Source organism: Ranitomeya imitator, chromosome 3 (assembly GCF_032444005.1).
Source record: "Ranitomeya imitator isolate aRanImi1 chromosome 3, aRanImi1.pri, whole genome shotgun sequence".
Classification (NCBI taxonomy): Eukaryota; Metazoa; Chordata; class Amphibia; order Anura; family Dendrobatidae; genus Ranitomeya; species Ranitomeya imitator.
The window spans coordinates 675,838,290-675,851,861 of NC_091284.1; the positions used below are offsets into that span (position 1 = coordinate 675,838,290).

Consider the following 13,572-nt stretch of genomic DNA (forward strand, 5'->3'; position numbering starts at 1 on the left):
GTCAAGCAGTAACTGCCTTAGATACCCAAATAGCGGCGTAAGCAGGGCAGAGGGCAAAGCCCGCTGCCTCAAAGGCAGACTTGGCCACAGACTCTATATATCTGTCCGTGGGGCCTCACCAAGAGACAAGGTGGTTGTCCTGGATAGTCGAGATACAGGTGTATCTACCACAGGTGGAGCAGACCAGGATGCTACCATCTCTGCTGATTGGCCATGGTACTCCAGTGAATTTGACAAGCCCGGAGCACGTCGGAAGCCTAAATTCAGCTATGCCTTGGCAGCAGCTATGCCGAACGCACAGCAGTGCTGCGCTGAGGTCCACCCACTGCTATTATCTCTTTAAATACAACTATTTATCACTGAAAGCTGAATTTAAATCACGAGAGCTGAGGGAAGTGGATATGGGGAGAGGTTTGGGTTGCGCTGTTCTACGCTCCCATCGACGTGATCTTCAGGTGTGGTGCCGATAAGTTGCCAGGGGTGTGCTGAAGACTCCAGTGCTGCCAGGCTTCAATTTTACTACAGAGTGCCAGTTTTATTGCTGTGTATAGAGTGGGTGATCAGACGATCGCAGGCTCATGTTCCCTATGGGAGACTAATAGGAAGAAGTTTCAAAACTATTCAAGTAAAAACCATAAATTAAAATCACCCCACTTTTCCCGCAATAAAGATATTAAAACACACAAAAAAAGAATTACAATGCACGTATGTGGTATCGCTGCGATAACAGATCAGGTTCGGTTAAAAACCCTGAAGAGAAGAAAGATAAAAACGCCCAAATAACGTTTTTTTGGTCCCTTCAACTTCACAGAAACATGCGATAGCAAGTGATCTAAAAATCGTATCTAACCCAAAATGGTGTCAGGAAAAATGTCATCTCGCAACGCAAGAAACAAGCCGCTATGTCGGCGGAAAAATTAAAAAGTTATGGCTCTTGGAAGAAGGGGAGAGAAATGAAAACACAAAAATTAAAAGTAGCCTGGTCTTTAACAGGTTTAACCATCTGATAGCATTGATTTTTTTTTTTTCTTGCATTTTTCTACAGTTGCAGAAAATGTATATATTCTGCTCGATGGAGTCATATGAGCATACACTTAAGAGATTTTTCAGACCTTTAACTACCAAACCTAAAACCATAAAGTGCTTATGTTCAGGAATATAATGCTACCTCAACCACTATGTACTTGACTTTTCTATTATTTATAGGCAGTAAATTATGTTTTGTTGTTGAAATGTTACAATACAGCTTGGTCAAAAATTATATATAAAAAATATCAACGTGTTTGAGTCAAGACAGGTAGTTGTGAAAATGGCCCAGCGGACAGAGAACAGATTAGCAACACTAGTGCAGGTCTGTCGCCACCTACTGGCAGGATAAAGACCATTCAGCCACAAAATACAAGCTGTGAATAACTGTGCAGACACAAATGCATATGTATGTGAGTTTTTTTGACAAAATGGACTTTACTGTCCCTTCCTTTGGATGGAGTGTAGTGTTTTGGATTCTTTTCTTAAAAAAAAAAAAAAAAAAGTGTAAACTAAGCTAATGGTTGATGTACCATTATAACAATAACATTTTTGCTTTTTTACTCCTAGCCTCATGGACCGAGAAGTAACTTTACTAGGTGAAATGGATAAGGTGAAAGCAGAAGCAAGTAAGTAGTTAATCCCGCATTAGGAATATGAAATTCTGTCTCATTCTGTTCTTTCCTACCGGTACAGCATCCACTCGTTCTCCTTGCTATATCTGTATTTGTTTCTCAGCTGTGTGCTCCTTTAATGAGACAGTCAGGGGTGTCATCACTCATCTTCGCCCTTTCTTTACCTAGTGGAGATCATGGACAGCCGTCAGAAGAAGGCAGAGGAGCTGAAAAAGCTGACCGACGTGGCAGTGCGGATGTCTGATGAGCAGTTGGCGGAGCTTCGCGCAGACATCAAGGTTGGGCAATCCCAGGCCAAAAATCTTTTGTGTTCCCAAATTACAGCAGTGTGGAGTGATAAATATTTTGGTCTAGTTTTTTTTTTTTTGTTACCATAATGTCGGAGAAGGCCTTTCCTCATGGTTGATGGCTAACGGTAGTGATAGTGATTTCAGTAGTATGGCCGCCATGTATGAATATGCTGTAGTTTGCCAGAATTGCCTTTTTTGGGGGGGATTCTGGTGTACACATGAGCCGCCGAATATTTCAGACTTCTCGATGACAATGTGGAGAGGACAGCACAAAGTTCGGAATTAATTTCCTATTTTTCAACAACGTATAATGTGCTGAAAATAAGCTCTGACGCTGCCTTAAGTCGCACAACCTCTTGTACAAATGCAGATTCTTTCTGAGCGGGAATCGTACAGGTATTTAACTGATGAAGATGGTTAATTGGGATGATTTATGTTTTTCAGCATTTCGTCAGCGAGAGGAAGTATGATGAGGAGCTGGGCCGTGCTGCCAAATTTACAGCTGACCTTGAGACTCTGAAGAAAAGCATGGAGTCCTTTGGGCAAGGTTGGTGGCTGTCCGATATGAATGTGTGCTCCTTTTTGGGTTCATCTCTATTGCACAATCTGGTATTAAGGACAATAGGCGTGCTCACAGATGGGGCCGTAAAGAAGTTAAAGGCTAGCTATCGTTCTGCTGTGTAGTCCCTTTGTAACGTGGAGCAGGTTGGTCGTTCTATGGGGGCTCCAGAACCAACTGCAGCTCGCTGCTCATCGCTCGGAAGCTCTGAGCTCCGTCATGAGCGCGCCCACAGTAGTGTAAAGGCTGAAAGTGGAGTACAGTCTGCCTTTCTATTGAGTCCGTACACCACTTTGTGTGCAATCGGAAGCATGACAGTGCGGTTTTTTGAGTGTTCAGTGGGGGATTCGGGACCTACACTCCCACCTCTCTGCTCCACATGTTATGGAGTAGCTAAAAAAAATAAAACCATAGTTTGTTCTTAAATACGGCTGCGCCTGCTATGCTTACAGTAATATCCGCTGTGCAAACATAAGATAAGTGTTTGTTACTGCTGCTGGCGTTACACTGACAGCTTTACGGGTTCCTAATTGTTTCCATTACCGGAGTGATAAAAATCCGGCATTCTGCTACTATAAAAGTGATGAACGTCTCCAGGAAGGGAGTTTGTGTGTCGGATGGTAGAGCGCATTCCCCATTATCGGCTGTTACAAGAACGTAGCTCTGATAACGCCAGCAGCGGCCTGTCTACTGTAGTGTCCATAGGGGACGTTCACAAGACTCATTGCTCCCTCATTAATTGCAGAAATGTTATTTAATAGAAATCTTTTTTAGTTTTGTGTATGTGCATATGGTTCTAGAGACACTTGTGACTTCGGAGCGGCACATCTATGATCTGTCCTGTTCTACAAAGTGTTAATTATATCAACTATAACCTGATCCACAATATTCTCAATATACACATTACTTGTCTAGTGCTTCAATCCTGAGGTTCAGAAGATCTGCTAAAAGGCTAATAAAGCGTGCCAAACATTAACATTTTTAATAGTAAAAACGCCATCACATATACATATGAAAGGGAGTCAGTCAGCACAGAATGACTGTTCATGGCGGGGCCAATCATTTATATACACCTTCTTATTTTCCCTCTATCTCCACCTTCTCTTCTATCATTGACATCTCTGGCTTCATAGGGCCAAAGAAGGGTGGAGATGGATGGAAACCAAGCAGGTGGGAAGGTGTATATAAATGATTGGCCGCCGTGAAGCACCGAGCGCCTGGACTTGGTTTGAACAGTTATTCTGTGCTGACAGTCCCTTTAAACCCCCTGGTGACCCGAGGTAATTTTGAACTTAATGACCGGGCCAAATTTTACAATCCTGGCCAGTGTCTATGTGGTAATAACTCTGGAACGCTTCGATGATCCTGAGTTTGTTTTTTCGTGACATATTGTACTTCATGTTAGTGGGAACATTTGTTCAATATGACTTGCATTTATTTGTGAAATTATCACAGTTTTGGCAACAATTTTTTAAAAACTCGCATTTTCAAACTTTCAGTCTGTATATCCATAAACCATATTTCATGCTCTGCAAAATAATTAAATGTTTCCCATATATCTACTTTACATCTGCATCATTTTTCAAACACCATTTTATTTTGTTAGGTTTTTCAATAAATATTCAAAATCTGTTTCTTTAGGGACCTATTCACATTTAAATGGACAATATATTGGAAACTCCCCAAAAGAGATACTATTTTAAAAACCACACCCCGCAAGTACTTCAAAACTGTTGGCAGGAATGTTTAACCCTTCAGGACAGGTGATACCAGGAATGAATCACAGTGGAATGAAAAAAACAATACTTCTAAAATCTTTCTTTAGCCCCAATTTATTTTGACTTTTGCAAGATGTAACACCAAAAAGTGGACCCCACAGTTTATTACCCACTTTCTTACGAGTGCATGTAGTCAAAAGGTTCTGTTTGGACAAACGGCAGGTATCGGAACAGAAAGGAGCAATATTTGAATTTTGGAACACAAATTTGGCTGAAAGATGGCGGGCACCATGTCCCATTTGGAGGGCCCCTAACGTGCCTAAACAGCAGAACCCCCCTCCACAACTGACCCCATTTGGGAAACTACACCCCTCAAGAATTGGATCTAGGTGTATTGTGAGGATTTTGAACTCACAGGTACTACACAGAATTTGATTTGATAACATTAGGTCGTCATATCAAATATCTTTTTCTTTTTGTTTTGTTTTTTACTTTTGTTAAACCCTATGCCGAATCCTAACAGCAAAGCGCAAAAGAAATAAATATTATAAAATGAAAAAAAAATGGAACTTGACTAAGTGAGTTACACAGGGGGATGATCGAGAGGGTGCACAGTGAGGCACATCCCCGAGTGCTCGCCTATTTTCTAATTGGGCTTTTGATCATTGTGATACAGTTTATCCCAGTGATCAAAAGTCAGGAACCAATAGAGAAAAATCCTGTGTTTGTTCATTGAATAACTGCGATCGCGTGATCGGGGACTGGAAAAAACAACCCCGGTTGTGTTCTCGGCTACCCCCTGTAGGTAAAACCCCGGAGATTTTTTTACTCTGGGGGCCGCCATTACCTGATTCCTTAGCCGCCATTGTTTTTATGCATATCGGTGGTCATTAAGGATTTGTGTCAGTCATGCCATCAGACATATGCTATATCAACCCACTCTTGGCAGAGGAGGATCTATCATTACATTCACAATATGCCAAATTTGGTTCATGGCCAGAGTGGCTCCACCTAATGGCTAATAAAGGGGGGTCATTGGTGGGCATATAGGTTAGTCCTAATACAATAACTTGCATAATGGCCCATGAGGAGAACAGTTGTAGACCTTGTCATTTTCCTATGTGAGGTTATGGTGTAAGGTCTGTGCAACCACCTGATTCTGCAGAGGCCATTAGATACGTTGTCTTGTGACTGTGGAACCACACTCTTTATTCTTCTGCAGGCATGGAAGCATTAGTCTTTGCACCCCGCAGACTCTATCCGGCGAGCAGCGCGAGGTTCATATCGTCATGCTGGCAAGCCTGCAGTTACCGTGCACACAGCATGACTGACGTGCTTGCTGTAATGTATTTACTAATCACGTTCTTGCCTACTATGATTTTCCTGTGTCTTCTGTTTTACCTTCTAGTGTCCCACCCAAAGAACAATTACTCTACCCGCTCTCGGTGTTGCTCCTTAACTAGTCCCAGTGATGCCTCTGCTCTGTCCACCCCAGACCTGTCTTCTGCTCCGAGCCTTACTTCAACCAATCAAAAGCCGACTACCACAGGAGACTTTACTGCTAATCACAATGTTCCCAGGCAGAACCAGCCACCTAGACAGGTATGTGTTGTTTTTAGGGTAACTTTTGTGTGATATAAACAAATATATAATATGAGTAAAGCGATTTATTTTATTTATTTATTTTGGTGTTATCACTTTTTTCAAAAGACTTAACTTAAATTTACCTGTAGACACAGTCATCTAATGCCTTTGATTTTGGGGGGAATGAGATGTATTTTCTAGTTCATATAATGCATATTTTTATATCGGTTTAGGTACAGGTTGAGGGAACACCGCAATTCTGACCTTTTTTCTTTTTTTTTGAGGGTGGGTGAGTATTGTATAAGACATTGTAACACTTCTGTGTAGGTGCAGAAGTGACAGCCAGCCCTGGTCAAAGACTCGAATACATCGCAGACCTAGTGGCCAAATCAGTCTACACCCCAACGTTGTGTCATTGGGGGGATGGAGGTTATTGAACCTATGGTGTCACAGAGGGAGCCTCCCGCTTATCTGCCACAACATCTAAGAGGTTGAATAGCTGGGGTCAGAGTTATCTCCCATCCTGGACATTAGAGCAAGGTGTCTTCAGGATCAGACGACACATGGGTTGTTCATGAACTCCTATTCCTTCAGTCACCTCCTACTTGCCAACATACCAAGTGTACACTTTAAAAGAAAAGTTTCTAGTGGAAAGACCTGATGAAGAACTGGAAGACGTTTTACTGTAGTAAATTATTGTTTTACTGCTAAGCTAATATTTTCTCATTTTTATTTTACTAGGGTTATCAAATGAATAAGAGACAAGGGCAGGGCTATCGACCTCAGGGTCCACGGCAAAACTACAACGCAAACAATGCAAGATATGATAATGCCAATCGCAACCGGAACAGTTCCTGGTACCATTCTAACCCTCGAAACCAAGGCTATCCACAGACACAACGTCCTCCCAGTGACCGGATATCTACCCATCCCTATGGTACCAGTGGACCTGTTGCCACTCCTGAGCCTGTCCAAATAGGAGTCTTGGACCCAGAGAATAAAGCCCTACCCCAACGTAAACCGAGAGCGAACCCTGCATCAGCTTCCTGAGACCGGAGAGAACCCACGCCTTTAGTCCGCACTTTCAACATTCAACTCTGTAACTTGACTTTAGAAAACTGTTAGATTTATTAACAAAAAGAAACGTTTACAGCCAGCTGTTTTGTGCCACTTTTCTTGTTTTATCTCGTCTTTATCAACGCCTTTTTATTTTTTTTCTTAGCGGACACCTTTTGCCCATTCACTTTTAAGAGATCCCGCCATTGCTTTTAAAGTAATAATCTGCTTTTCCATGAGTTACTACATTGTAATGCATCCTCCCTAAGCATACTTCCCTTTTACTTGTCATCTCCTACGAGCACAGACAAGTGCTGGCTAGGATATATGTCAGGAAGGTGCCAGCCCTTACCACTGCCATTGGGCCAGCTTTGCTAAATCCATACTCATGGGCTCCCTGCGTCTGCGGCTTGTAACCGTTTTAATCTGCTCTATTTTGTAGATTGGGATCTATGCAATGTCACATACGACCTGCAGTTCCGGATTTTCCTCTTGGAGTGATTTGACATTGCTAGGTTTCTGCGTTTCTGGACATCTCTTCAAATTCTTTTTAGCTTTAGCTCTATTAGTATTTTAATTTACTTTCTAGATACCATTCCCTATATCTGTCTTCAAAGTGCCTTGTTTTTTGTACTGGTGTCGGCAACTTATACACATTCTCTCTATTTCTTCTGTCCCCAACCACTTATCTTTTTTATTATTTTTTTTGTAAGTTCTTTGTGGAACTGCAACAGCTGTACCTTGTTCCGTTACTGGCACACATTCAGCACTACTTGACGCCATTGTTGAATTTACCACGAGTTGTTCTTTGTTATCAACACTTTACCTGTCCAAACTGGAAGTCTATAAGCCTCTCTGTGCAGAATCTGGAAGCATTGTAGAGTACAATGGGAGCCAGTTCAGTCTTATTACTTCTTCCCTTGGTCCTTTCACCCAGCTAATTTTTTTTTTTGTGGACCAAAGAGCAAATCTGCACCGTCCTATTGCTATGGCCTTGTAATTGGCCACCAGTTGCACGTTTTTGGTTATGTTTTGGGTTTTTTCCTCCCATGTTCCTGTAAATTAGGGCAGTGACCCTTTACTTATTTTTTTTTTTTCTCTTATCCAAAGATGCACCTTTCACCAATATTCACGTGTCTCATTTTTTTTCTTCTGGTCAAGAGCGGGGGAAAATGTTATAGATCTAGGTTTTCATTTTCTAATAGACCTTAGTTCAAGGGCTTTGGTGTTGTCACATTTCCTAGAACAACACTTAAAGGATATAAATACAGTACAGTATACAGAGCTAGTGCAGGTATGTTGAGCGGCAACATTGAAATCTGTATCAGACGTTGATTAAAGTTTAAAATGTTATTGATCAGCAGCGATTGATCTGCCTGTCATGGGACCTTTATCGGCTTTGATCGACGTGGCTGGGTTTAGGATTGTCGCTGAGAACATCCCATGGACGAGCATCGAAGTCTCTTTAATGATGACAATCCTGCAGTGCTAGTTTAATGTACTTTGTACCATGAATCATATCTTGCTAGTTACATAAAATGCTATGCAGAACTTACCGTAATCTCACAATTCAATTATATTAAAATAGTGCATAAATATAGAGGGAATATTTGAGTGAGTAGGATATTGCACACAAAATGTAAAGATATGCATGGGACATTCACGTCTGGAATAAAAATCCTTTCTTTGCAATAAGGAGGTCAATAAAAGGGATAGTTTTGAACCTGCCTATCGTTGATTCTGGAGGTGGTCACCGTGTGAGGTGGTCAGGCTTCTTCAGCAGCGGATGAGCTCTGTTATCCCAATGCCATGACCTACAGGAGCTGGACCTTTTGACATGATATCAGTATATCTGTTCATCTTACAAGAGATTACATATTTTTGGATATTTATGGAAAATGACATACTTATTTGGAGGAGTAGTACTGTAATTACATTCACAATTGACATTGTGAGGTTCCATGTAGTCTTTGTCAAGCACCATCCACGTGTCCTGGAATACGCTGCTGATGTATTGCAGCCTATCCTCATTTTCCTTAGTGGAATTTTATTGAGGGAACGAGTTGACAGACTGTTTTTAGGCCTACGTTTTACAGCCCTTGTTATATAACACAGTAGTAATTGATTTCCAAAACATCCCAATCTATTACATGTACGTAAGGCAAATACAGAAATTCTGAGATTTTAAGAAGTTGAGAAATTAAGGTGTCTGCACCTGCAAGTTGTGTTTGGGCTATATAACTAAGTATATTGGGCTTTTCAAGAACAGGAATATTGATTATATATTATACTGGATGGTGGCCCGATTCTAACGCATCGGGTATTCTAGAATATGTATGTCCACGTAGTATATTGCCCAGCCACGTAGTATATTGCCCAGCCACGTAGTATATTGCCCAGCCACGTAGTATATTGCACAGCGACGGAGTATACAGCACAGAGCCACATAGTATACAGACTTAAAATAAACATATACTCACCCTCCGAAAGCCTGTTGAAGTACTGGCCCTGTGTGCGGTGCACGCAGCAGCTTCCGGTCCCAGGGTTGGTATGGGTGCAGGACCTGTGATGACGTCGCGGTCACATGACCGTGACGTCATGGCAGGTCCTTCTCGCATACCATCCTTGCCAGCGGAACCTGCCACTTGTATGGAGCGGGAAAGGCGGCGGAAGGTGAGTATATAATGATTTTTTATTTTTTTTATTATTTTTGACATTAGATATTTTGACTATTGATGTTGCATACGCATTATCAATAGTAAAAAGTTGGTCACACAGGGGTAATAGCTGCGTTAATGGAGTGCGTTACACCGCGGTCCATTAATGCTGACATTAACCCTGTGTGAGGGCTGACTGGACGGGAGTATGGAGTGGCCACTGACTGCGGGGAGAAAGGAGCAGACATTTTTCCGCCGGACTGTGTCGGTCGCTGATTGATCGTGGCTGTTTTGCCAATCAGCGACTTGGATTTCCATGACAGACAGAGGCCGCGACCAATGAATATCTGTGACAGATAAACAGACAGAAAGACGGAAGTGACCCTTAGACAATTATATAGTAGATGGGATAGGACATCAGTGTATGATTGTGGATGTCATGTCAGATCCCCAACACCTACAATCAGCGCTATGAAGGGACTGGTATTGCAGATTAGTCTCCTTGAATGGGATGGTCCTCTGGTACCAGCCACTTTTCCTCACAAAATGTAATGTGCTATGCCCAGGTGAACAATGAAAAGGAAGCAACACTTGCTGCACTGTCAGACCCCTGATTGGTGAGGAGTGTACCCCCACTCAGCAGATATTGCTGGACAGCTATATCACAGTCCCTGATAACCCTTTTTACCAGCAGCCCTCCTTATTCATTTCATGACTGCACAGACATTTACCAATTCCAGAATATAGCTGGTTTCCTCTTCCTGAGGCAACTTTTATTTAATCTCTACATGAACACCTTATGGCTGCAGCTCTGGTTTCCCTTTTAAATGTCACTTTAAAGTTTATATCTGGATTTATTAAGCTTTTAAAAAGTCTATTGGCCCATTTAGATGAGCTAATATTCATGGAATGAGTGTTCCCAACTATCGGCCTTTCTAGACATTGGTGTTTGCTCCTATCTTGTACTACGGAGGACAGAGAATGAACTTCAATCCAGTATTGCGGCCAGCATGCAGCCAGCGGGTAAGAAAAGGGTGAATCAAACACCCGAAAACTCCGCCAATATGACCCAAAAACGGTCTCGCCAAATTCAGGTGACAGGTTCCCTTTAAGCTTTAGTCCATGTTGAGTGAACTGTTCTATTTCCTCAGTCTTTAACCTCTGTTTCTCCTTAAATATCAGAGGTAAGCTCGAGATTTTCAGGGTTTTACCTTTTGAGAAATATATCACAAGCAGTAGTCCCTCCCTATGGGTGCATTTCTATTCTCTCATGGGTGAAAGGAAAAGGAGAAATTACTTAGGTTCTGGAAAATAATATTACCATATAACAGCACCTTTCCAATGTTGGGTGTCTATCAGAACCTTACTATGCATGCACCACCTCAGGCAATGATGGCATGTGTGTGAGATTCGCTGCTCGGAAAGCAGGTTACTGAAACAGGAATTATGAAGGACTTGGCAATCAGATTAGTAGAAATATGAAGACTTATTTACAGTGTAGTAGTACAGGGTGACATTTTGGTCGGCAAGGACCTTCATCATGGTACTAAAAAAAAAAAAAAAAAAAAATACAGCAAAAAAAAATCCGAAAATCACATGCATGATCATATAATGAACATGCATCATTATATGCATCATGCAATAATAAAGCATATAAAGGAAACCTGGAGCCACGGATCAAAGTGACATGCTCACCAAAGAAAATAAAAGGTAGAGGGGGTATCCTACCACACTGATAAATTGTAAGTAGAAAAGACATGATGTCTGGTGGTATGGCCTCTGAAAAGGAGATCATATAGGACGTGTATTGAAAATACGCCTAATAGTGAATGTGCAAACAAAACGGGTAATAAAGCATACCAAAGGGTCCTTAGTGAATTCATCGCTGATGTGGCGGTGTGAACGTGGTGTCCACTGCTTGTTCATGTGGACGCTAGCGCTAAATGTGATGCAGCAGACTAAAAGGACCAGGGGCGAGATTAACCGTGATTCTGACCAATCGAAGGCCAGGCACTTGACCGGAAGTGACATCACGTGATGGTCCTATTCGGCCGTGCAGTGAAAACCTGTATAGCTTGCTTGCCAGCAGCAGAAAGTAGCGTTCCACAGCAGGTTTGATAGGAGATAAGTGGTTGACAATATGGCCAAGTGAAGTGGTACAATAAAAGAATATAACTGCTAGCACTTTAGATGGAAACCTATTAATCTGAGAGTGAAGATATAAGTGTGACTCTGGAATAGAGAATAAGAACACCATTAGAGACATCAAACAGAACAATTGGACACCCGAGAAGAAAGCAAATATACACTGACCTTATCAAAAGAGCGAATGCAATTATAACGTTTGTAGCTTATAATACATTTAGTCATATAAAAGTCTGGAGGTCAAACAGACCTTATAAAGAGCATATGTGATTATGCTGGATATATATAGCTTATAATGTATGTCTTCATATGAAAGCCTGGAAATCCTAATCTCTAATCAGTCCCTTTGAAGCCAGAGAATTTAACTTGTGGTTTCAAAAGGCTTCCCTTCTTTTTAGCATGAGAATTTGGTCAACCCCTCGTCTCAAGGGATGTACAGGTGCTTCTCACAAAATTAGAATATCATCAAAAAGTTAATTTATTTCAGTTCTCCAATACAAAAAGTGAAACTTGTATATTATATAGAGTCATTGCAAACAGAGGGATCTATTTGAAGTGTTTATTTCTGTTAATGTTGATGATTATGGCTTACAACCAATGAAAAGCCAAAGGTCATCATCTCAATAAATTAGAATAAGTAACAAAAACCACCTGCAAAGGCTTCCTAAGCGTTTAAAAAGGTCCCTTAGGCTACGTTCACATTTGCGTTGTGTGTTGCGTCGGCGACGCAACGCACAACACATGCAAAATGCATTGTTTTGTGACGCATGCGTCCATTTTTGGCTTGCTTTTGGACGCAAAAAAATGCAACTTGCAGCGTCCTCTGCGCCCTGATGCTTGCGGCAAAAATGACGCATGCGTCACAAAACGCAAGACAACGCATGTCCATGCGCCCCCATGTTAAATATAGGGGCACATGACTCATCCGTCGCCGCGGCTGCGCCCGACGCAACGCTAATGTGAACGTAGCCTTAGTCTGTTTCAGTAGGCTCCACAATCATGGGTAAGACTGCTGACTTGACAGAGGTCCAGAAGGCAGTCACTGACACTCCACAAGGAGGGTAAGCCACAAAAGGTAATTGCTAAAGAAGCTGGCTGTTCACAGAGTTCTGTATCCAAGCATATTAATGGAATGTTGATTGTAAGGAAAAAGTGTAGTAGAAAAAGGTGCACAAGCAGCTGGGAGAACCGCAGCCTTGAAAGGATTGTTAAAAAAAAAGCCCATTCAAAAATTTAGGGAAGATTCACAAGGAGTGGACTTCTGCTGGAGTCTCTGCTTCAAGAGCCACCACACACAGATGTATCCAGGATATGAGCTACATGTGTCACATTCCTTGTGTCAAGCCACTCATGACCAATAGACAATGCCAGAAGTGTTACCTGGGCCAAGGAGAAAAAGTACTGGACTGTTGCTCAGTGGTCCAAGGTGTTGTTTTCAGATGAAAGTAAATTTTGCATTTCATTTTGAAATCAAGGTCCCAGAGTCTGGAGGAAGAGTGGAGAGGCCACAATCCAAGCAGCTTGAGGTCTAGTGTGAAGTTTCCACAAATCAGTGATGGTCTGTGTTTTATCAAGACCAAAGTCAGTGCAGCCGTCTACCAGGAAATTTTAGAGCACTACATGCCGACAAGGTTTATGGAGATGGAAATTTTATTCTCCAGCAGGACTGGGCACCTGTCCACACTGCCAAAAGTACCAATACCTGGTTTAAAAACAACAGTATTACTGTGCTTCATTGGCCAGCAAACTCAGCTGACCTTAACCCCATAGAGAATCTATGGGGTATTGTCAAGAGGAAGATGAGAGACACCAGACCCAACAATGCAGACGAGCTGAAGGCTGCTGTCAAAAACCTGGGCTTCCATAACACCTCCGCAGTGCCACATGCTGATCGCTACCATG

General features: G+C 42.0%; 1 protein-coding gene across 2 annotated transcripts in view; it reads left to right on the forward strand.

Moving 5' to 3' along the window:
* Positions 1 to 8,591, forward strand: part of SPATS2 (spermatogenesis associated serine rich 2) — a 128,594-nt gene extending 120,003 nt beyond the window's left edge. For both annotated transcript variants that reach the window (XM_069758363.1, XM_069758365.1), the window contains 5 exons: positions 1,597 to 1,655; positions 1,830 to 1,939; positions 2,396 to 2,498; positions 5,637 to 5,830; positions 6,554 to 8,591. In XM_069758363.1, the coding sequence (XP_069614464.1) occupies positions 1,597 to 1,655; positions 1,830 to 1,939; positions 2,396 to 2,498; positions 5,637 to 5,830; positions 6,554 to 6,862 (775 nt within the window). In that variant the 3' untranslated portion in view covers positions 6,863 to 8,591. The remainder of the gene's footprint in view (positions 1 to 1,596; positions 1,656 to 1,829; positions 1,940 to 2,395; positions 2,499 to 5,636; positions 5,831 to 6,553) is intronic.
* Positions 8,592 to 13,572: the final 4,981 nt, after the last annotated feature.